General features: G+C 46.4%; 1 protein-coding gene across 1 annotated transcript in view; it reads left to right on the top strand.

The window, feature by feature from the left end:
• Positions 1 to 4,570: 4,570 nt before the first annotated feature.
• Positions 4,571 to 24,329, top strand: part of AGA (aspartylglucosaminidase) — a 220,945-nt gene continuing 201,186 nt past the window's right edge. Inside the window, exon 1 of the mRNA XM_069244707.1 lies at positions 4,571 to 4,769. Within this exon, the coding sequence (XP_069100808.1) occupies positions 4,649 to 4,769 (121 nt within the window). The 5' untranslated portion in view covers positions 4,571 to 4,648. The remainder of the gene's footprint in view (positions 4,770 to 24,329) is intronic.

Below are 24,329 nucleotides of genomic sequence, written 5' to 3'. Positions count from 1 at the left end.
AAATAAACTGTTATAATCACAAATGCAAATACTTTGCCAGTTGACAAACACCCCGCCACCAAACATTTATATATTTTCCCTGGTTTCTAGTGTTCTCTGCCCCCCCTGGGGGCAGATGGGCCTAAAAAAAAATAGGCCTATCTGTCCCCAAGGGGGGCAAAAATGGCATAGAATATATTGCCCCCTTTGTGGGGGCAACCCCTGCCCAAGGGGCCACCCCCCACACACAAAGCACACACACACACACACACACACATGTGATCCATGGCGCTCAATGGGTTCTGCCCCCTTTGGGGGCAGATGGGCCTAAACAAAATAGGCCAATCTACCCGGGGGGGGCAGAACTACCCAACAGTGCTTTGCCCCCTTTGGTGGGTGACCCTTGCCAAAGGGAGCGCCCCCCAACACAAAAAAACTAAGGAAAGAAAGAAAATTCCCTGGTGCCTACAAATAATAGGCCTATCTGCCCCTAAGGGGGGCAGAAATGTCATAGAATATATTGCGCCCTTTGGGGGGCGACCCTTGCCCAAGAGACAAACCCCCACATAAAGCACACACACACACGATCCCTGACACTTAGTGGCTTCTGCCCCCCTTGGGGGCAGATGGGCCTAAAAAAATAGACTGATCTGCCCCCTTCAGAACTGCCCAATAGTGCTTTTTGTCACTTGGGGGCAACCCTTGCCCAAGGGGCCGCCCCCCAACACAAAAAAACACACACAAAAACAATCCCTGGTTTCTAGTGGCTTCTGCCTGGGCAGATCGGCCTAAAAATAAATGGCTGATCTGCTCCCAAGGGGGGCAGAAACGGTGATAACTATATTGGCCTCCCAAGGGGGGCGACCCTTGCCCAAGGTTTCGCTCCCCCACACTATAAATACACACACACATACACAAATCCCTGGTGTCTAGCGGGCATTCCTGCAGCCCGATCGCATCACGATCAGGCAGCAGGAATGCTGAAAGAGACATTGAGGAAAGGAAAACCCTTTCCTTTCCCCCAATGCCTCTTTTTTAGTAACCCCCCCACTCCCTGCCCGGAGGACAAACATACCTCCTTTCTTGAAGACGCGCTGGAAGCAAATAGCTTCCAGCGCGTCTGGCACCCTCTGATGATGTCAGCGTGCGATCGTGCACTGACATCATTGAGGGGGCGGGGATCTAGGGTGGAAGGGGAAGTAATTCCCCTTCCAACCCTCACCTAGGGGGGGTGGGAGGAGGGCCCTCAGGGGGAGCGTTAGAGCTTTCCCTGAGGGCCGGTCCCAGGACGTAATGTTACGTCCATGCCACCTCAGCCCCGCAGCCACAGACGTAACCCTTACTTCCTTGGTGGGGAAGGGGTTAAATAAATGTGCTAAAACAGAGCAAGCTGAGTAGGGTAAAAGTTACTAGGTGACGGGGGCACAAGTCTGCAAGCCAAAGGCTAAGGTAACTCCTGTATTCCATTAAAAAAACTAGGATTCACTACAGCATGAGGTCGGCCCGGACAGCTTCACCAATAACACGAAGCGCAGCCCTCACTGCCTCAACTTCAGGGCCTAAAGCCATGACCGACGCGTAGAAAGGTCCGTACCCCGCCTAACTCACCTCTGCCAAACTTCTGACGGCGCAACGAGCAGCCACAGAAGAGGCCGTTCTTTCCCCTAATTCACTGTATAAACCCACCCTTTTGTCCCTCCCCACCAATCCCAGCCCTCCTGTCCTCACTTCCCTGCCGAAGACTCCTGTGGAGAGATTAGACTGCGTCCGCTCTCCACAGGGCCCTCCAAACTCAAGAAAATGCGAGACACTTCTTTGTGTTCCAGAAAGATGTTTATTAGGATCAGTAGTTGGATTAGACACAGCCAATCAAACACAGCCAACACTTGTTTCGTCACACAGTGACTATTTCAAGGCTAGACTGTAGACGAGTAGTTAGGATATCCACCCGAAAAAGATGGAATGAGGAAACTGAATTTGTATCCTAATTAGATGAGTGAGAAGGTAAGTGATTCCGGTGTCCTATAGTATAAGGACACCCAGGGTAATGTGTACCATATGGACAAATAGAAGACATGTGCTAAATGAGCGAAGAATAGGGGACCTTGGTAAGCCCTCTGGGTTGAACTGGGCGCATGCTTCAAATTTCAAACAGTTCTGAAGCACGCACCCAGCACAACCCAGAGGGCTTACCAAGGTCCCCTATTCTATAAACATCTTTCTGGAACACAAAGAAGAGTACTGTTTCACTCATCAACGGATCTGTTGTACTGAAGTTCGCACTTGTACTATACTACTATATAGGTTTTAAGTGCTGTGGTCTTATCTGTTGATTGTACATGGTGTATACCCGTATACACTATTTATGTGCCTTGGGGTGGTAGGGCACTAGACCACTTGCACCACATTTGGACTATTATATTAACTTAACCAAATTGGACACTACCAGAAGGTGCATTTTTTCTTTGAAAATAAACAAGATACACTGTTCCAAAGGAGAAATAGGGGAAAGGATACGGAGGAGTCCTAAATTTTAGGAGCAAGAATCCTCACACACCCAAATGGTGTCATGCTTCATCATCGGAGTTGCTCCTCGTCAGACCGGTGCTGCAATGTCTGACAGGCACCCCTGAGGTGGGGCTCTTTGCCGGAGATCTTTCTCGATGATGCCAAGACCCGAAGAGTGAGTTTGGAAAAGGGAAAGCTAGGAGAGTCAAACTAAAGATTAAAATTAGCTCACAAACCCGAAACATAGGGTAACAATTTTATTAATCCATAAGAGGGGTTGAGGCCAAGATTAAAAATGATCAAGAGAGTGAAACAGAGACAATGGTCAATCACTCTCTCCCATGAGTATTTAGAAGAAGGGGTGGGGAACTACCAGACCATCCCTAACGAAGGGTCAACATGTTTCACGTCTCTATGGTCCAGCCGTATCCAGCAACGCTTCTTCACGACCTAATGACTACATGCTCCTCCTAATTGTAAACTGAAGGGACTACTATAACCTGAGATTATCAGTTACAATGTATCCAGTCACTTACACTAGTCCGGTAATAAACTCGAACGTACTATTCCTAAATGTCACCCCTCCCTGTCGAGGAAAGTGCTTCCTGGGACAGCATGGGCCTAAAGCCGGGCGCAAACCACTTTGAAGGGCTCCTGGCCGTCACGGGGAACCTACCCGAGGCCGTGCTCCCGAATAATTTTTTCTTACCTTTGCTACCTGAGATCATTGAATACAAATGTGAAACATATTGCATTGCAAATGCTTGGTTTTTTTTCTTCGGGGCGAGCCAAGTATGGTATAGAAAACCAGGGGCATAGCTTGCTCACTAACATTGGGGGGGGTGAGCTTCAGATTTTCCAACAATCACACTGGCATATTATGTCAAAATACATTATACAACAAGCAGGGCACATGAAAGTGACTGAAGGGGCAGTGGAAAGGGAGACGAATGCGGATCAGTAAGGAAACTAAGGGCCAGATGTAGGAAGTTCCGAATTTGCGAATCGGAAATTGCGAGTCGGTGCAACTCGCAATTTCCAATTCACAAAATCGGATGCAGAACGGTGTCTCAGACACCGTCTGTGATTCGCTATGGGGTTGCAAAGACCCACCTCATTAATATTAATGAGGTGAGTCGCATTTTGCGACCCCATAGCGAGTCCCTGCACTCACAGGGATGGTGGCCTGCTGAAGACAGCAGACCTCCATGTCTGTGACTGCTTTTTAAATAAAGCAGTTTTTTTTTATTTTGCAGCCCGTTTTCCTTAAAGGAAAACGAGCTGCAAAATAAAAAAAATAACGAAACCATTTGGTTTCGTTTTTTCAGAGTAGGCAGTGGTACATTGGACCACTGCCTGCTCTGAAGAAACATTTTGGGCAACATTCACAAAGGGGACCCCTTCCCTTTTGCGAATGGGTTACCACCAATGTGACACTGGTGGTAACTGCAAATTGCTTTGCGACTGCATTCGCGGTCACAAAGCAATTTAGCATTGTGATGCGAGTCGCAAATAGGAAGGGTTTGCGAGTTGCATTCACAATTTGCGAGTCGGTACCTACTCGCACATTGTGAATGTGCATCGCGATGTGCATTTTTCATGGCGCAAACTGCGATTTTCGCAGTTTGCACCATGCAAAATGCTTCCTACATCTGGCCCTAATTGAAGAAAACACAATAACCAACATTTTTGAAGACTTTCAAAGCAGAGAGGGAGAGAATGCGTGTGCGTTTTTTGTTTGGGTTTATGTAAAAACAAAAAACAAAATTGAAATTCTCCACGCACCTCACCATACCCGACTGAAAGCACCGGTACCCAACTATTTTCCAGAAAATATACTTATTGGGGGGGGGGGGTTGAAGCACCCCAAACATCGCCCCTCCCCCCAAACTACGCCCCTGTCTAGATAACACCCCATTGCTCTGCTTCCCGCGGTTCATGACAGGAAAAAATAAGTCCCCTGGCGACGCCGTGCCCTATTCCAATGCCCACTATCAACTTGTTGGTGGCGTTTTTTTTCTTTCAGTTCTGGTGGCTGATAGGCTGGACCTTCTTTTGTGTCTATGACTCGTTCGCGCCTGTCTTCCGGGTTGAGTTGTCACGTGAAGCTTAAGGCTTACGGCTGCTGCATCTGCAAGCGGCGTACACAGAAGACCCTGAGATGCGTTTGTTGCAATGTCTCGTCTGTGTTATCACGGCAGCCTGCAGTATAGCTTCAGCAGCTTTTCCTCTGGTCATTAACACATGGGGAGCCGGGTCCTTCAGTTCCGCCACGGAAAAAGGTGACATGCTGCTGTATTTCAATGCAAGCGCTGCCTAATTTTATACGCTTTACCATGCTTAGCACTGACAACGCCAAGCTTACTTACACCTCCTACTCATCGATCTTTCCCAGCTGTCTAACGTCCCTCATGCGAGAAGATTCATCTGTCCACTTATCTTCCAATGAGCTATCTCTTGCTACCTTGCTCAGTTCCACTAGACTATCTGGCGTTGGTACAATAATCTGCAAATCTGAGCCAAACGAAAGAGACCATTGGGTGAAAATTCAGTTTTCAAACCTAATGCTGGTACAGTCGGGCAACCCAACTGCCTTAATTTGCGTATTACCAGTGTTCCTGTGTACCGCAGACGCTCTCATTACTTTCTAGCTAGCCTATGTATGAAAGTGCTCCCGGTATTAGGCTGGGACTCTGTTTGACAGACACTGGTAGGTTTGCTTTTTTTTCATTGTCTACGCGCTGTGGACTAGTGGTAGATCCGTGTAACTGTAATCTGCGCAACTATTTTTCTAAACTAATATGGTCGTGCAGTAGAGTCTTCATTAGTTTAACTAAACAGGCGTTTGTAAAGCCGGCAGCGCAGCTAAAGAAAACAAAAACAGGCATTTAAAATGCAATCGGTCACGCATTTGCGAGAGTTAGAGCTATTGGCATTGTAAATGCTTAGTTGGACTTTTCTTGCCACATAAATTCGTAAACCGTATCTCCTAATTTGGTCCTTTCCTGCCGCATAATTCTAGTGGCCTTATATTTACCTACAGCACTTGAATTTACCTTCTTCCTCGGTCTGCAGCAACAAATGAAAATGTTGCTATGTAGCAATCTTATTTAAATCTGCCATGGTAGTTACAACAGAATACCGCTTTCACCACCCAACCATCAGAGTTGCTGGCTGGCGAACACAATTCCCAAAAACAGACACAAGACATCCAAGGAGGAGTAACGAGAGAAATAAACTAGAAGGGTCACCCAAACATATCAAAAGTGTTCAAACTGTCATAGTGTAATAAGGATGTTAAGTTGGCATGAATCATGGTCATATTTGCAATAAGGAGAGATCAATAAAACCTATACAATACTCAGGTAATCCCAATAAAAACAGCCCCTAGAGACAACCACAAGAAAAATAGCATTTGGAAGAAACATGGTCATGTAACCATATAGTCAGCTGCTAGAGGGCATAACCAGATGAAAACAGAATGGCAGAAAGTAATGCAGTGCAACCATAGATTCAGCCCCTAAAATTAAGCCACCTGCCAAGTATCTGTAAAGTCAGAAATTTGGCACACACCAAAAGTGAATAGGAGTTTTAATCTCACAAGGACTGCGATGGGAAAACACCATCTGCTCAAAAAACAGTCCAGATGCAAAAGCACATTCTGTGTTCAAGAATAGGACTTTTTTTTTTAACATGGCTCCAGGTTCCAGTTAAGCGAAAACCTTTCCCCTGCCTGCTGGGTGTTCGTCTAAATTTACCTCAGCTAAGGTCTACCTTTCCTAGCTGAATCAATGAAGAAACAGCTACAATTGTTTGGTAACATTTCAGTTACCTGGGGCAGGTAGAAAAACAGATTTTAAAACAGTAGCTAGAGGTCAAATATAGTTAAAAAATAAACTAGTGTGTTTAGAAGGGACTGTTTGACGTGGGAATAATCTGGATAGCAGCATACTAAATCCAGTTATGGGTCCGTATGGTGCATTCAGTGCATGGATGTATTTGTCGTTCTGTTGGAGTGCGGAGTGTCCACTGCTCAGCTTCTACTGGACCATAAATGGCAGTCTTTTTTGTTTACTTAAAACATAGGCCTATGACATTCCTAAGAGAGTGAAAGGGAGAAATTAGAAACAGTGACATATTTTCCATTCAAAACTGGAGTTGGTGGCAATTAGTAGAATGTGCTTGAAAGAAGGAATCAAATGCACCAGAGAGTGTGGATGTAAGCTAAGAAGAAAACAGATGCACAGCGTGGAACTAAGATCCAGGAAGTATCCTTCCATCTACGGAGGCTCGCTTTGCTGAGGGCTTCATGCCTACCTGCTGGCAGGTGTATGGGACAAGACAATCGACAGGGGGAGCCACAGGGTGGTCAACCACATTTTAATTTAATGCAGAAAAACACATAATCATAAAAGAAGAATTTGCCTTTAATTTCTTTATATATGTTGGTGCAACTCAGTGAAAGAATTGAAGTCACAGTGAAGTACTGGACTTTATTTAGCCCGTTTGGAACCACTCACAGTTTACGTAAAGGATCTGGAGAACATGGAGAAGGAGGCACAATTCAAAGATTTTTGTCTTGGGCAGGTGACAACATAATTATAGTGACTCAACCCTTTAATATCTTCCTGAGAGTCAGACATTGTGATCTGAGGGGAGCTTGGCTACCACCAAGGCTGCCAAGTCAAAACCTGAGATATTTGGCATATCACCCCTCCGAATTCATTTATTTATTTTGTTGATTTCTAACCTGCTGATATTTTGCTGAGGCCACTTCACAGCGGGTACGCAGATGAAGTTTTAGTAATTGAAGAGGCAAAACACCAGAAAAAAAAATTGTAAAAACAGTCACTTTTGTCACAGTTTGTGGGGTCCTAATCTGCGTCCGATGATTATCTCTGAAGCTGTTACACTTTAAGCCAAGCGGCAGTGCCACAGCCCGCCCTCCCTCTTTGGTCACCATGCCTGGCAGATAATGGCAGTCCTGTGCGTGAAGGCTGCATGGCTGTTGTGGCGTTTCCGTAACAACCGGGCCCCAATTCAAATGAGCAGGCAACAACACGCAATGTTGAAAATTAAAGCGATAACAGTGTGACATAACTGTTACTCCTGCAAGGTGCCACGATTATAGAGTTGGCGGGGAATGAAACTTCAAAGCACCATGCCCACTATGGAGCGTGACAAAAGAAGGAAAAAAGTAGTTCGCCCACAGTAAAGTTTATGACTGATGGTGCAATAATCCATGCAATAGGGTCAGTCTGCAAGACGTTAGCCAAACAGCCTCAAGGCGGGACAAATGTAAAGCATTTACCAATACCATCAGAGGATTTTTGAAAGGCAGGCTCATGAACAAGTTAAAGTGGTGGGCGTTAGATGGTCGTGCATTAGCCCACAGAATAGATTACAAGAGGTTGACCTAAAATGGTGCTATGACTTAGTGGCCACGTCATTTTATAGACACGGCACCATGCCTTCCTGAGAGCTCTTTTATTTTTTAAGTTGTATCAGTAGTTTAAATTTTTTTTTTTTTTTATCGTTTGTTTTTTTTGTTTTTTTAAAGTATGGGTGTGGGGAACAACACGGTATGAGTGGGTGAGACATCACAAATGATGCAGGTGGTGAAAACAACACAGTGCAGGTTGAAGAAACATCATGAAGGGATGGTGGGAAGCAACACGAAGGGCGGGGAGATGGAAGTAACACAGCGGTAGGGATGGAAGCAAAATGGAGGGCAGGGGTGAGAGGGAGAAGCAATGGGTGAGATGTGGAGGGGTGGGGAGAAGCACAGGGGTGAGAAAGCAATGCAGGGAAGAAATTCACTTTAGAGGGACAGAGTACAAAATGGAGTTTGACGGATAGAGCATAGGTTATGAGGCAGACAGCTGTAAACATATGCACTCTCACAGAGTTCTAATCCAAATGAAAAAGTAGTGTGTGAAAAGTAAGCAGTGGAAAAATACAAGTACTACATCTATGATCCCGGGGAAGGACAAGTCGAAAAAGGGGAAGGAAAGCCCACACAAGCTAACAAGTCAAAAGCAAGCAAATAAAAGTGACAGTAAAACCAACGGTGGGTGGGCTGTAAGCCCACTGTAAAGCTGACTGAGGTGTGATACCCACCACCCTTTTGTGGGACACTTTACCTATTTTACAATGTCGTTTAGTGGTAGGGATACCCTTGCACATATAATGCCATGTTTGGGCTTTTTTGAGCTGGAACACTTTTCTGCCTTACCATGATGACTCTGTGGAGGTTGTGTCCAAGTAGTGGTATTTTCATATATTTACTTCTACACTTTGCATAGCACTGTAGCACTTTCACATTCATGGTGCTCTTTCCAGCAGTTCTGGGATTTTCTTGGGCCAGGTGTGTTTTGATTTGTGAAGATTAGTTTGTTGAAAGTGTTTCTTAATAACTTGCTTTCATTTGGAAGAAAAAAGTGATGGGTTTCTAAACGGGTCATGGCCACAGAAGCATAGCAAGACGTGCTTTATAATAAGCATAGCATTATTTTATTAATGGTGGGCCTAAAACATGTGAACTAGAATCTTATGTTTGAAACGGCATATCACCTGACCAGTATTTTGGTACCTCTTTATTTGTTTTCTGTTAATATATCCATATGGCCTTAACAATGGTTGTTAGCGTTGTTTTTTTAATTCCGTATCCGATAAATAACTACTGCCATTCTTCCATTCACATTACTTGCTCCGCAATCTCTCTTAGTGACTTACTCCCTTTTCCACCACGCATCTCTTTCTATAGTACTGCCATTTTCATGTTTCGCACCTCATCTCCTTCCTTTTTATTGCTGTCTTTTCACTCTGCGTGCCCTTCCTTTTGTCCCGTTCTTTTCACAATCACCTTTCATTTCCCCCTCTTTCTCACACAGTCGTACTCTGCATTTTTCCTTTGGTGCTGTTAATATTTGGGAAGCTGTGTACCCTGTCACATTTCCCCATGGAATCCTACTTAAGATGGCACATACGTGACCATTGCTCTGTACATGGGCTAAACGTTTGGATGAGCATATGGTTTGGACACCTTTATGACAGCAAGAAACACTTTGAGAAACTTGCACAACTTTCAGCCTCAACTACTTAATTTAATAATGTTCCCCCCTCTCCACCATCTGTTCATCCCATTAACTTACCCAGTCCCTTAGAGGCAACTCAGTTTGTAGTATACTCTATATGAGATTGAAATGTTGCACGCAAAACAAAGCTATATAAACGTCTGTAAAAACAAAATACTCCTATGAAATGGAGACGCCTATACCATGGAACATTAGGTTAAAAAATATGTGAAATGGAACGGTGACTGCATCACTGACTTTGATGACCTTAACGGTTCTTGTAGACATTGTTGAGGAAGAGATCAGTGTTTTTTAATGTAATGTAAAGAACATAAACATAGGGCCTGATAGGGACCCTTTTCAATGTCTGTTATTAATTACTGCCAGGGCCAAGTACTGGCAGAACCTGCTCCATTAAATACCCTGCTTAATAATAGTCTGTATTGGCTAGAGGGAGAAAGAAAATGTGTCTAAATCCGTCCGTTTCGATCGGGCCTGTTAACCCATTAAGAATGGCCTTTGACAGGGGTGTGTTTTGGTCCCCCTACTTTTCTCTCTTAAAATATAGAATGAGCATATTGCCTGTTACTTTATGCAGACGACCTGGTGCTGTTGGACTGCACTCCAACTGGATTGCAGGGGAAGTTACACTCCCTTGAAATACATAGTAAGCAGAACCAGTTGAAAATCAATTTAGAGAAGACTAAGGTGTTAGTCTTCGATAAGAGAGTTAATAACTTCAGCTGGCATCTGTATGCCCGGGAGGTGGAAGTAGTTGACTCCCATAAATATTTAGGTTTGACGTTTAGGAGGAACTTAAAATAGGACACACATTGGGATAGTATTAAGCAGAAGTCGCTGTTGCTAGCTAGCTGCTTGTCCAGATTTAATTAGAAATTTGGAGGGTTGTCCCTTACACCTTTACTGAGGGCTTATGAAGGCAAAATAACCCCCTCCTGGGTCTTAAAGGAACTGAGGTCTTCTCCCTTTACCCCTCCTGTGAGTGGGACCGATTTGAGGGGGTGGTTCTTAAAAGGCACCTGTCCCTCCCACCACATACCATGGTCCAGGTCATAAGGAGGGAACTTAAACTTATCTCCTGGAATCTCTTGGCATTTTCCTGGGCCTTAAGATTTTTTAACAGACTCTCGGAGGATGGGGAATAGATGAAGGTCTCTAGACTCTGCTGGGATGAGATCCAGGTAGTGAACGGTGGGGAAGGGAAGTAGGGAACAGTAAAAGAGATAGTAAGTCCCTACATTCATGGTGTGGTTCGATTGCAACCCGGCCCCCTTTCCCAGGTAAGCAAATGTTGAAAGAGTCTGCAGCAAAGGTGGTCAGGACGCTCATCCTGACCTACTTGTGTGAGAGATCCTCTGTTAGTTTTTCGTTACCTTCTTTGGGCCACAATACGGTCTTCCCCTATTTGGTGCAGCTACTGGACCCTGGCCTGTGGAATGAAATCTTAAGGGTAAGTGTGGGATGTAATCCAGTCTATTCATCCCGCCCCCATTGTGCCATGATCCAGGATAATAATCTTGTTTTTCACTTGCCCCAGAGCGTAAAATGTTCTTTGCTGCATATATTTATGGACTGTGCTTTAGAGGCAGTAGAGTTGCTGTCAGAAATATGTTATTTAGATGTGACAGTAGGAATTGCACAATGTTTACGTTTAAACTGAGTTTTAATGTCAGGTCACAGTAGTGTGGGGCTGAGGTGCGGGGCAGTTGGGTTTTAAGCTATTTTAAACTATAACTGTTTTAATGCTAATCAGGAGTGTGGAATTTAATAAAATATGTTCTTGGTCATGGGACAGGTTGCTTTTTAAATCTGCTTGTCCTGTAAAATATCTACTCGTCCCTTTGGTGCCATGTGGTGTGAAGACAAATAACAGCAATCTCATTTCAGGCCTGGAAAAATGTACTCGACCTCTGGATATGGTGAGTGAGATTTCATCAGGTCGAGCTATTTTTAGGACCTACTAGTCCTTTCTGGAGAGTGAACTTGAGCTGGAAAGGAACAGGTGTTCTGTCCATTCAGAAATGAATCCGCAATAAAGATACCTTTAAATCTTGTTTTTATTTTGACACATTTCTTGTCTATTAAAGACAGGGGTCAAATGTCATTTTGCCTTTTACTAAGTGCTGCGGCGTGGCCAAGATGGTGGCGTGCTAGGACGCGTCTAGTCCGAGCTCCGCCGCCCTGGCCCTTGGGAATGCCGCTTGGTCTGCCAGGGGGGTCGCATTGAGGCCCCCCAGGAACTCCGACAGCCGCTGCGACCCGCGCGCTGCTGCCTGAGGGCTTCGTGCGGAACGAGCTGGAGGGCGTCGGCTGGGAGCAGAGGTGCGGCCCGAGGTGCGGTGTGGCCGGGGCGGCCGCTTAGGCCGGTGAGCAGATTCTCCTCCCCGGAGCTCACCTGCCCTTGCGCTAGAGGGTGGGGGCCAGAGGAGCCCCGGCGCCCTACTTATTTTTTTGGCATTTTGGTGCCCTTCACTTGCTGGAGGGTGCGGTGGACCCGGGCCCAGGACTTAATGGGTTGGGGCTGTGGAGAAGTTCTCCCCTGTGCTGGCGCCGCCTGGGGCCGGAGGCGGGCTCCCTCTTCTTGAAGTGCTTCGCAGCGGGAAGCGGAGAGGCCTGAGATCCTGAGTGAGGACGGGGGAGGCCATTATATAGCCACGGAGACATTCTGCGCCCCTAATGACAGCAGGGGAGTGTGGGCCCGGGTGGACGCCGTGGCCTGGAACATTTCAACAGGGGGCTTCATACAAGTAGAGGCCTCGACTAGGAGACGCCCCGAGCTCGCCAGGAGAGCAGGCTTGGCATACGAGGGCAGAAGATCTGAGAGCTACGTGAAGCAGGAAGCGCTTTCTGGGCGCGAACCCCAAGTATAGGGGTTGGCGTGCATTCCTGAGCCCGTCGTTGCTGGTGGAGGTGCTGTGGACACGTGGAGGGCTGATCTGGCGACCCGCGCCCGGGCCTTCGTAATATGGCGGCGGCTAAGACTAAGCGAGAGCGGTCCGTGAAAGACATGTTGGCGAGTGCTCGTTTGCCTACGAGTGGCATGGCTGAAGACCCACCGGCGACAAGACCTTCTGACACTCATCTGGAGATGGACTCGGATAGTAATTCGCCGGTCACGAAGGGTTTTTTGACATCCTTTTTTGATTCACTCCGTAGCGATATACAGGATCTGCGACGGGACATATCCCAGGAGGTGAAGGAGTTGAGAGGAGAGGTGACCTCCCTGGGAGAGCGTGTTTCGCAGTTGGAGGAGGGAGAGATTCCTCGTGGTGAGGAACTAGCGGGCCTTCAGCAGGAGGTGGTCCGCCTCCGAGAGCAGCAAGACCATCTCCAACTAACAGTTGAGGATCTGGAAAATCGCTCGAGAAGACAAAACATCCGCATCAGGGGGGTCCCGGTGGGGGCGGAGAAGGAGGACATTGGGGACTATGTGAGGGGTTTATTTCGTTCTCTGTTGGGCCCAGATGAGACGCAGGAGATTGCCCTGGATAGGGTGCATCGGGTCGGCCTTGCTGGTGGCCCTGGGGACCGCCCCCCAGACATTCTGGCCTGTCTCCATGACTTTGTCCTCAAGGAGCGGATCTTTCAGCGAACCCGCACTCTTCAAAAGGTCCTCTTTAGAGGACATGAACTTCAACTATTCCATGACCTCTCTGTGCGCACGTTGCAGAGGAGAAGAGAATTTAGACCGATCACAGAACACCTACACGCACCCAACGTCTCTTATTTTTGGGGTCACCCATTCCGTCTGGTCTTTCGCTGGGAGGAGCAGCTTCGGCAGGTGACATCCATCGCGGAGGCGGCCCGGATCCTGGGCTTGGAGGACGAATCTCAGGGGTCGAGTGAGACGCCGGCCTTGTCGGGGGATGGCCAGCCCCGGTGGCGACGAAAGGAGAAGAGGCGGAGGCCGCAGCGTCCGTCTCCCTCTGAGCTGAGATCGGAGAGGGAGTCTGCTCTGAGTAGTGTGGCAGCTGGAACTTCGGCATAGAGAAGAGTGCCCGGAAGTGTCCTGTTTGGTGACTGACCTTGCTGTGAACGGCATGTCGGCCGTTGGAGGGGGTCGGGGCGGCGGGGGTGATGGACGTGGTTTATCACACATGACTGGTTCTACTGCCGTTTGGAAACCTTACCTCGTGAAAAAAGATGCGCGAGGACTCATATTTTGTGCACCTGTTGTGCGTGTTGGTTACTTATTGTTGGGTTTCCTGGCGGGATTGGCATCTACATGGAGTTTATCTCAGGGCTTGTGGATACAGGTGGGGTGGATATGGCACCGGGGCCTCCCTCTGGCACTTTATCCTCTTCTTTGCTTCCAACTCTTAATTTAGTCCATGCTTTTTAAATGTATGAGCTTGAACGTCCACGGGCTCTATAACCCTACTAAGAGGTTGGCCGTCCTGTCCGCCCTAGAGAGGTCAGGCTGTCATAAATGCTTGCTTCAGGAGACCCATCTTGTTCCGATAGATATCTACTGTATGCGCTCTAGGTGGTTCCCTAGACAGTTCTGGTCCTCGGTTACAACAAAGCACGCGGGGTGGAGATTCTTCTGGCGCGCTCATTCCCGGGCGAGGTGGTGTCCAAGCTCCATGAGATACCGGGGAGGCTTCTGGCCATGCGACTGAGGTTGGGGGGCTTTTCCTTCACCATTGCTTCTTTGTATGCGCCTAACTCTCAGCAGGAAGCTTTTCTAAAACGAGCCTTGACCCCGCTGTTGCAATCTCCAGATGGTGTTATTCTGGTTGGGGGGGGATTTCAACCTAGTGATGGATGGGGGGCTGGATCGTTCGGGCCATAGGTGGGGGCAGACGGGGTCCATAACTGAGGCTGGCAGTCATTGGCTGAATGAATGTGGCTTGGTGGACGCGTGGCGTAGGGTTCATCCCACATTACGAGATTATTCCTTCTACTCGGCAGCGACTAAGACATACGCTCGCCTAGACCTCTTCTTGGCTTCGCAGGAACTTCTTCCCCGGATTGGGGACCCATTGATCGAGCCTCGGTCTCTTTCGGACCATGCCCCGGTTACTGTGGTCGTTCACACGAACACCGAAAGAGTGAGTGCGGCGGGCTGGCAGTTTAAGGACTCAATGCTCCTGAATGATGCAACAGTGCAAGAGATCCGGAAGGTTATAATAGACTACCTCGATCGGAATGACGATGGGTCCACTAGCAAGGCAGCGCTGTGGGAAGCACTGAAGGCAGTCGTTAGGGGGAGGTGATGTCGCTCTCGGCTAGAGATAATAGGGCAAGGAGACTCCTGAGAGCAGAACTTGAGCGGCAGGTGAGTGAGCTGGAGCGTTCACATAAACGCACTGGAGCCCCGAGGGTCTGGCGCGAGTTGGAGAAAGAAAGAAAACAGCTGAGAGCGCTGGATTGGGACAGGGCAGAATATGCGGTGGCGCGCCTCAAACACAAGTACTATGTGGGTAGTAATAAATGTGGGAAACTGCTGGCACATAGGCTGTGAGCACAGCGAATGGCGTCATTGATACAAATGGTCCGCTCCCCCTCGGGGGCTGAGGCACGCACAAGTGACCAAATAGCGGACGCCTTTGCAATGTTCTATAAGGCTTTATATCAGGCGGAGGAGTCCGATTCTTCTTCTCCAGAGAGCTTTCTGGAGGGTGTCGCAATTACGCCTATGCCGGAGGGGGATTCGATCTCTTTGGAGCAACCTATAAGGGCGGAAGAGGTTATATCAGCAATCTTGCGCATGCAGTCCGGGAAGTCGCCTTGGCCGGACGGCTTCTATGCACTTTTTTACAAGACCTTCTGCACGGAACTCGTTCCACTCTTGGTGCGACTTTTTAACTCCTTTCGAAGCACGGGGACCCTTACACCTAGCATGCTTGATGCCACCATTGTAGTGATCCCGAAGCCCAGGAAGGACCCCGTAGATTGTGCTTCATACAGGCCGATCTCGCTCCTAAATATTGACACTAAGCTGTTCACTGGCGTACTGGCGCACCGTCTAAACTACTATATGCCTGGCTTGGTTGACCGGATCAAGCAGGTTTTACACCGCGTAGACAGTGTAGCGATAATACCAAACGACTGCTCCATCTATTAGACAAGACGGAACGCTCTAGAAGGGAGGCACTTTTCCTGTCTGTCGATGCTGAAAAGGTGTTTGACAGGGTTCATTGGCCGTATCTGTTTAAGGCGCTAGAGTGTTTCGGGTTGGGCCCTGGATTCATGGCCTGGATTCGATGCATCTACCAAGCACCTCGTGCGGCGGTACGGGTTAACGGACGTTTTCTTTGCCTTTTTCGGTTCAAAGAGGAACACGGCAGGGGTGCCCCCTCTCACCCCTTTTGTTTGCTTTATATATGGAACTGTTGTCTCAGCGGCTCGGTGATGACCCTCGGATTGAGGGCCTCAGATTCGGGGGTGATAAACATCTCATCTCCTTGTACGCGGATGATGTGATCCTTACCATGGCCGACCTCGCTCCTTGCGCTAATGCATGTGCTTGAGGATTTTGGACGGGTCTCGGGTTTTCGAATCAACATGCTAAAGTCGCAAGCGATCAGCAGGTTTATTAGCGCTGAACACGAAAGGGATTTGAGGGACCGCTTCCCCTTTATCTGGTCTTTCTCAAACCTCCCATATTTGGGAGTGGAGTTGGGCCCGACAGTTGCCTGTACGGCGTCGTTGAATTATGATATGAGAAGCTGACGCTGGAGGTTCAGCGCGATCTGGAGAGTTGGGGAGGCTTAAATTGTCCTGGTTGGGCCGGGTGGCGGCCGTTAAGATGACTATCCTGCCAAGAGTGTTGTACGTTTTTCAGGCACTCCCAGTGGAACCCCCGCCGCGAACAATTGCAGTCCTTCAGACGACGGGTCTAAGATTTATATGGGAGGGGAAGGCGGCGAGGCTACCGCGACGACTGATGTATCGCCCTAAGCGGGAGGGGGGACTGGCTGTTCCTTGTCTCCTGCGATACTTTCAGGCCGCACAACTGCGTTTCCTACTAGAGTGGAACCGTCCGTCCTCCGAGAAGCACTGGTGTTTCATGGACCAGGCGGTGGCGGGCATATTTGGAAAGAGCCCTGGTTGAGGTGCCGTCATAGAGCCTGCGGGTTATATGTGTCCCCGGTCACGGAAGTGTTGATGCAAATATGGGACCATTTGGCCAGACGCGTGAGCCTGACGACCTTTCTGTATCCAATGACCCCTCTGGGGGCGAATCCTGACTTCCGGCCGGGTCTTCAGGTTGAGGCACTTCGTCGTTGGTACGCGGGGGGGTTGTAAAAGTGTTGGCTGTTTCTTTGATGAACATGGTGTGATTCCCTTTGGCCAGATGAGGGAGAAATACGGCCTGGCGGAGGCGGACAGGATGATGTATTATCAGATCCGACACTGGGCCCTGTCGCGTGCCAATAGACCATCAATAGATAGGCCCTTAACACCATTCGAAAAATGGATTATAACAAAAAAAGATGACAAGCGATTGATCTCCGAGCTTTATGCTCTCCTGCGAGGGGGGGCCCCGACCTCCCAAAACTAAGGGTCAGCTGAGATGGGAGAGGGAGCTGGAAAGAGAGCTCTCGGAGGAGGAGTGGGAGAGTATCTTTTACAGAACACACCACACTGCTTACAACGCGGCAGGAACAGAGTCAGCTTATAAGGTGGCGTCCTACTGGTACTATACCCCGGCAAGGATTCATGTCTGGGATCCTGCTAAGTCAGACTTGTTCTGGAGAGGGTGCGGGATGGCCGGTTCGCTTGCACATCTCCTATGGCATTGCCCTAAGCTCCATCGGTATTGGGGAAAGTATCTTGGACACTCTTGACTCAGCTTTTGACACTCAGATACCTAGATTTCCTGCATACGTCTTGCTGGGTCTACCCAATGAGCTTACCTTCCCTTTGAGATCAATGAAAGGTATACAGATGGCCTTAGCATTAAATGCAGCTACTCAGTTGTAGCTCAGTTGTGGGGGTCTGACCAGATTCCGTCGCTAACACTATGGCTTCAAAAGCTATGGTTCATTCTCGCCATGGAAAAGCTTACTCTGTCCTCTTTGCAGAATGGGGATGAGTTTAAGGAATTGTGGCGACCATTCTTGCAGATATTGTCGACGGAGTTCACGGCTCTGACGTGTCCAACTTACTTGAGGGTTCTGAAGTTGATTTAGAGTGGGAAGGGGTGGGCTGCGTTTATTCGTGTCCGGAGCCATGATTATGCAGACCCAAGTCCTGGGGATGTAAAATACTGCCGCCACCATGTAGGCCAACAGAGGGGAAACTGCGTTTGATGTTCTTTTTCCTTATTTTTCTTCTTACTTTTCTCTTACTACTTAGGTTTTCTTTGCCTTACTGCTTTATATAGAACACATTGTATGCTGTGGCATTGGTCTCATTTTGTAGTGTTATATATATATATAATGTTTACATTGAAATATATTAATAAACAGATTTGATCCATAAAAAATAGTTTACTTTTTTTTTTACTACACTTAGACGATTTGTAAAGTGAGCTATTTGACAATCATTTTGCAACAAAAGGCTTTAGGGTGTCAGTTTGTTTTATATAACACACAGCATTTAAATAACTTGTAAATAGATAGTGCACATTTTTCAAAATATATCAGGAATTACAAATGCACTCTTTTTTTTGTTTGTGTGTAATTCAGAGGTGTGATGCAGTGGTTTAAATAGAAGCAGAACAAATCAGAAAACTTTACTTGGTGATGTCCAAATGACAAATATGTGCAGAAACTCGATTTCCAAACATTACTGTTTGTACACTATATTCTTTTATCAGGAAAATCGCATGTCACTTGGAAATGTTGTGGCTATTTTAATTTAATTGTGCTGATTAGAAATTACAGTGCGCTACCATTTCATGCTTGGGTTACATCTTCATTAAAAGTGATAGTGTTGAACCATGATTAGAGAAACAGTCTTGCCCTGCCCCAATGGCAATGAACTAAGAGCAGTGCCACTGAACTTATGCAGCAGTGGAGGTCCAAATTACGTGGCAGGGTTGAGTATATTATGTGGAAAGGAAAGGCAAATTATGAGGCATAATGTGGCACATTTTGCAATAATATTACTTCATTATTTTGTCATTTTAAACTTGGTAACACAACTGGGCATTGTGGGCACGTCATAAGTACCAATTTAACACCCAAATATATCAATAAGCAACAGAAAGGTGACCGTCCAGCTTTGCTAAGAGCCTTTCACTGCACAGCAAGACATGTCGTAACATATTTAGTAACTTTAACCATTTCAACTAGAAACATGTTTTTTGTTGAAATCTGTAGATTATGTAGCAGATAATGGATTATGTGGCAAATGTATAATTATGCTCAAATCGTCACAGTTACACAATCGCATAATTCCATTGGCCCTGACTAAGAGGCAAGCCAGGGATCGTGTATCCTGTATGCGGCTAGATTTGTATTATATATGGAACAAACATTTAGTCTATTAAACAGAAGCTTTTTGCTGCACTATCAAGTTTAAAAGTGCTATCAAATGTGATGGTGAAGAAAATAGAAGCTCAGTGATTTAAAATACTTGCCCAGATTACATAATTTGAAACGAATTTATGGGTCAAGAGCATTGTCGGTCTAGCAATAGTTCTATTATTTTTCTATGCCTGCATTTTGTAAGAGCTCTGATAATAGCCTCTCTGATTATGCCAGGGCTAAATATATAATAGGGCCTGAATACTAGCAATTTCCTTATTTTGCCACTGTGCTTTAGAACTACATACAGGGTTGGAGGAACCAGTAAGTAATAGTTGCAGGGCTGGAATGTCTTTGTGTCTGCGCAAACCTACTAACATGCGTGTTTTAAGGATTTTCACCACCTCTTCTCTATTCCTTTCCCATACTGAGAAAGGTTGGAAATTTACTTCTGACAAGGGCAGAAATAGAAGTTCTTCCATGGAGGGGGAAAAAGTGGTTGGAAGGAAAGTGAATTTTTAAACCCTCAATAGATTTTCACATGAGCATATCTACACATGCATGTTTGCTCGTGCTAAAGTACAGTTCACAAATATTTTCTAAGAGTATGATTTCCTGGTCTATTTCTGTAAACTCTTGTGAATTCATGAAAGCCACTAATGCAATGACATATACCATGGGTGTCTTTTTGTGACTTTTTTTAACTAAGACATTTTGTTTTTGTTTTTAATAAAATTCCATTTCACTATCTTTCTATCAGCTTGTTTTACTGTGAGTGATAGCATTCTGCTCTTTCACAAGGAGCATATTGGCACAAAAAGTAGTTTTGTTCCGTGCCAGGAACTACTGTAGCAATGTGTGCTTTTTGAGACCAAAAGAACAAGTTACTTGCCGTTTGGTAACGCCTTATCTGGTAGAGTAATATTCTAGTTGCACATTCCATACTTTCGAATTTCTCCAGGCATCAGTCTGAATCTCGAGATTTTTCTCAAGCAATACCCCGGTGTGCCATTAGGTGGTGTTGGTCGGCTATGTCATTGGCGTCTTGCTCGCTGGATATGACATCACGGGACCTATACAGGTGCCACTCCGGCACACTGACCCCAGTTTCTTTTCACAAATTTCCATACCAGAAGCGCAGACCCATGGAGAACACTGACCATTGGTGCCCTGAAAGGGAAGTCCCTGTCCCTAGAAATCAGTTTGCACAGTGGGGAAGATAGGTGGGTCGGTAAGGAATCTGCAACTAGGATATGTCTCTACCAGATAAGATGTTACCGAAGGTAAGTAACTTGTTCATCTGATAGAGACAGATAGATTCCTTACCTTAGAACAGATACCCAAGCAGTAATATCCCCAGGGGAGGGTCTGTGAACCAATATCTTACTAGGAAGTCCTGCAGGACTGAACAGGCAAAGCACTTGTCCCTCTGGGCCAAACTGTCCAGGCAGTGGTGTTTGGTGAATGGGTGCAGTGATGCCCACATTGCTGCGTAACAGATGTCCAGGACGGGAAATCCGCATGCTAACTCAGTGGTTGCAGCTGTTACTCTGGTAGCATGAGCGCGCAAACCCTCCAGGGGTAGCTTTTTAGCCAATGCGTAGCACATTTTAATGCAGAGAACATCCCATCTGGACATAGTTCTCTTCTGCACTGCCCATCCTTTCTTTGCACCCACATAACCAAGAATTGATCATCCATCCAGAACTCTTTGGTATGATCAAGATAGAACACCAAATGCTCTTTTTGGGTCCAAGCGGTGGAGCCTCTCCTCTTCCTTAGAAGGATGTGAGGGTGCTTAAAATGTAGGCAAGGTGATGGATTGACCTACATGAAAGGGTGTGACCACCTAATGTCAAAAAGAAACCCCTAGTGGAAAGCACCACCTTGTCAGGATAGATGGGAGGACGGTGCCGACTGCTCAATCGCCTTGCAGGCAGAAGTGATGGCCACAAGGAAGGATTTTTTTTTTTTTTATGTCAGAAGCCTGAGTAGACAGTTAAGAAGTTGCTCAAAAGCAGCGCACATTTGGAAAGTAAGAACCAGATTAAAATCCCATTGGGGCATTATGAATGGTGAAGGAGGAAACGTGGTTAAGACCATTCAGGAATCTACTAACAATAGGATATTTAAACAAGGAGGGTTGGTCAGATAATCTTAAAAAAGCAGAGATAACACACAAATAACCTTTGAGGGTGCCCAAAGCAGAGCCCTGCTGGGCCAAAGAAAGTATTAACAACAGGACCTCAGAGAGAGGAGCAGAAAGGGAGTCAACAGACTTCAGGAGTGTGGAATTTAATAAAATATCTACTTGTCCATGGGACAGGTTGCTTCTTAAATCTACCTGTCCCTTTGATGCCATGTAGTGCAGCGAAAAATTATGGCAGCAATTTCATTATGTAAGAGCTCTGGTAATATCCTCTCTGATTATGCCAGAGCTATTACTATAGTAGGGTTTGAATACTTGCAATATCAAAGTCCTACTGTAGCAATTTCCTTATTTTGCTACTTTTCTGCATATTTTACATACTGGGGCTGGAGGAAGCAGTAAGCAATAGTTCCAGGGTTATAATGCCTTTGAGTCTGAAAACGTACTATCATGTTTTAAAGATTTTCACCAGCTCTTCTCTAATATTTTCTCATAATGAGAAAGGTTGGAAATTTACTCCTGAAGATGGCAGAAGTAGAAGTTCTTTCAGGGTTGGGAAAAAAGTAGCTGGAGGGAAAATGAACTTGTAAACGCTCAACAGATTTTCACAAGAGCAAATCTACACATGCATATTTGCTTGTGCTAAAATACAGTTCGCAAATATTTTCAAGGAGTACAGTTTCCTGGTTTACTTCTGTAAGTTCTTGTGAATTCATGAAAACCACTAATTCAAAGACATATACCATGGGTGCACTTTTGTGACTTTCTTTTAGAGAAGGGTCCCTAATTGGGACTGGTGTTAACAAAGACATTTTGTTTTTTATTAAACTTCCATTCTCCATCGATCGGCTGGCTTTACTGTGAGTGATCGCATTCTGCTCTTCTACAAGAAGCATATTGGCACACAACGTAGTTTTGTTCAGTGCCAGGAACTACTGTGGCAATTAGTGGCGTAACAAAATCAGACGGCCCCCCCCGCAAGAGGGGCTGCAAGAGCCTTGTTACGCCACTGGTGTCAATGTGTGCTTTTTGAGACCAAAACGTTTTTTTCTTTTTGCCAGTGTTTGTTACACTGGTGAGGGACTGGAAGATCCCAGAACAATAAAGTGTTACAAAACCATGTCAAAACAAGACACACATTGATGAAATCAAAAGACTCACAACAAAATGTGGGATCGGTTGGCTTTGCCAGTACCTGTTTATTTTCATGCTTCCCATAATCCTGTTGAAAATGATTACACTGATTTTCTGTTAGGAATACTTTTTGGAACTACTAGCATGCATCAACATATTTTACCAAATGATGCTTCAAAGAAATAGCACCTAAAATTTCATAGTAGCGAAACATTTTCTTTTCCTACTTGCATTTTTTCCTGAACATTTTATTTTGAAAGCAAAGAATCATCACTCTAGCTTACAGCCTTCTGCAAGCATTTGCATCTAATCAGAAAGCATTTTGGGAGCATTATACTTAGCCTCATATTGTTAGACTTTTCAAACATATGTGTAAACTTTATTTTTTCATTTTCAGTAGTGCAGTGTCACCTTAAAACGTTTATTTACACCGCTCACCCTAATAATTATGGCTTTACATTAATGAACCATAAATACAAGTTTGAACAGCATTAACATATGGACACATATTACCTCAACTGCAGACAGTTCCCTTCTCTGTAAACTGGCAGCCAAATGGTTTGTGCTGCAGGGGGTTGGGCCTACTTGTCCCAAGGACAAAAAAACATAAAAGCTTGTTGCCCTTGACCCCACACAATATGTCCCGTGCGTCAGGCGATAAGAATTTCACATCCCTGCAGACCTGTCTGTGCACCATGCCATAAATTTGTTCCATCAGCCGACGTTTACCGTTTTGGTGGCGGGAAGCTTGGCTGCCAAGATAAAGTTACAGACTTTAAGCGGAAGATCAAAAGCTGTCAGCTGCCATTGCTCATTCTCCACGCAAAAAGGCGGAGACTAGACAGGTTTTGGAGGAGAACCATCCCCTGCTACTGCAATGGAAGATCCTCCAGAAGGGGCAGTCTGATTGGAGGATCAATGGCTATGCTCAACAGCTCGGGATACAGGATTCTTAGTGCCCAGTCCAGAGCCATAAGGATTATTTGGGCCTGGTCGTTCTTGATCTTCTTGAGAACTCTGGGTAGAAGTAGTATGGGCGGAAAGGTGTACAGGAGCCCTGAGTTCCACTTGAGACAAAAAGTGTCCCTGAACGAGTTCTGCCTTGGGAACTCGAATGTGCAAAACAGCTGTCGTGTGTTCTCTGTGGAGGAGAGCATATCTAACCAATTCACTCCCCACTGCTGAAAGAGACCTTGCGCCACCTTCGGATGGAGATGTTATTTGTGATCGACCAGGCATTGCTGGCTGAGTTTGTCCGCTCTTGTTTCAGAAAGCCTGCCAGGTGTTGAACCACCAGGGAAATGTCCTGATGTTCCAGCCATGTCCGGAGTCACAGACCCTCTTGACAGAGGGTTCACAACTCCACCTCGTCCTTGCTTGTTGCAGTACCGCATGGTAGTGGTGTTGTCTGTGAACACTTGTACTACTTTCTCTTTGAGAGAGGGAAGGAATGCTTTCAGTGCCAGCCTGATCGCCCGGAGCTCCAAAAGATTGATGTGGAGCCTGATCTGATCTCTGCCTCTTCCATGTGGCTGCCTCATCCCAAGAGTGATGCACCTGTCACCACTGTCAGATCTGGTTAGGGAGAAAGATCTGCCTCTGACCCAATTGCAGTCCAAGTGCCACCACTGCATATGTTGCACAGTTCCCTCTGAGATTTGGACCATGTGGGAGAGATCCCCCTGATGCTGCGCCTACTGGAACTTCAGGACCCACTGCAGAGACTGCATATGCGATCTGGCATGTGTCACCAGCAGGATGCAGGAGACCATGAGGCCCAGCAGCCTCCGATTCACTCCCACCGAAATCCAGGATAGAGGCTGAAACATCGGTATCATAGCCTGAATATCCTGGAGTCACTGCTCAGGAGAGTAGGCCCAAAACTATACTGTGTCCAGAACAGCTCTGATGAAGGGGAGCGTATGAGAGAGAGTTAGGTTTGACTTTGCACGTTTATAGTGAACCCTAGCTAATTCAAGAGATCTGCAGTAGTCTGGAGGTGGGAGACGACAGCCTGGCATGAGCCTTCCTTAAACAGCC

The sequence above is a fragment of the Pleurodeles waltl genome, chromosome 1_2 (genome assembly GCF_031143425.1).
Source record: "Pleurodeles waltl isolate 20211129_DDA chromosome 1_2, aPleWal1.hap1.20221129, whole genome shotgun sequence".
Taxonomy (NCBI): Eukaryota; Metazoa; Chordata; class Amphibia; order Caudata; family Salamandridae; genus Pleurodeles; species Pleurodeles waltl.
This window is presented reverse-complemented; position numbering and strand designations above follow the sequence as displayed.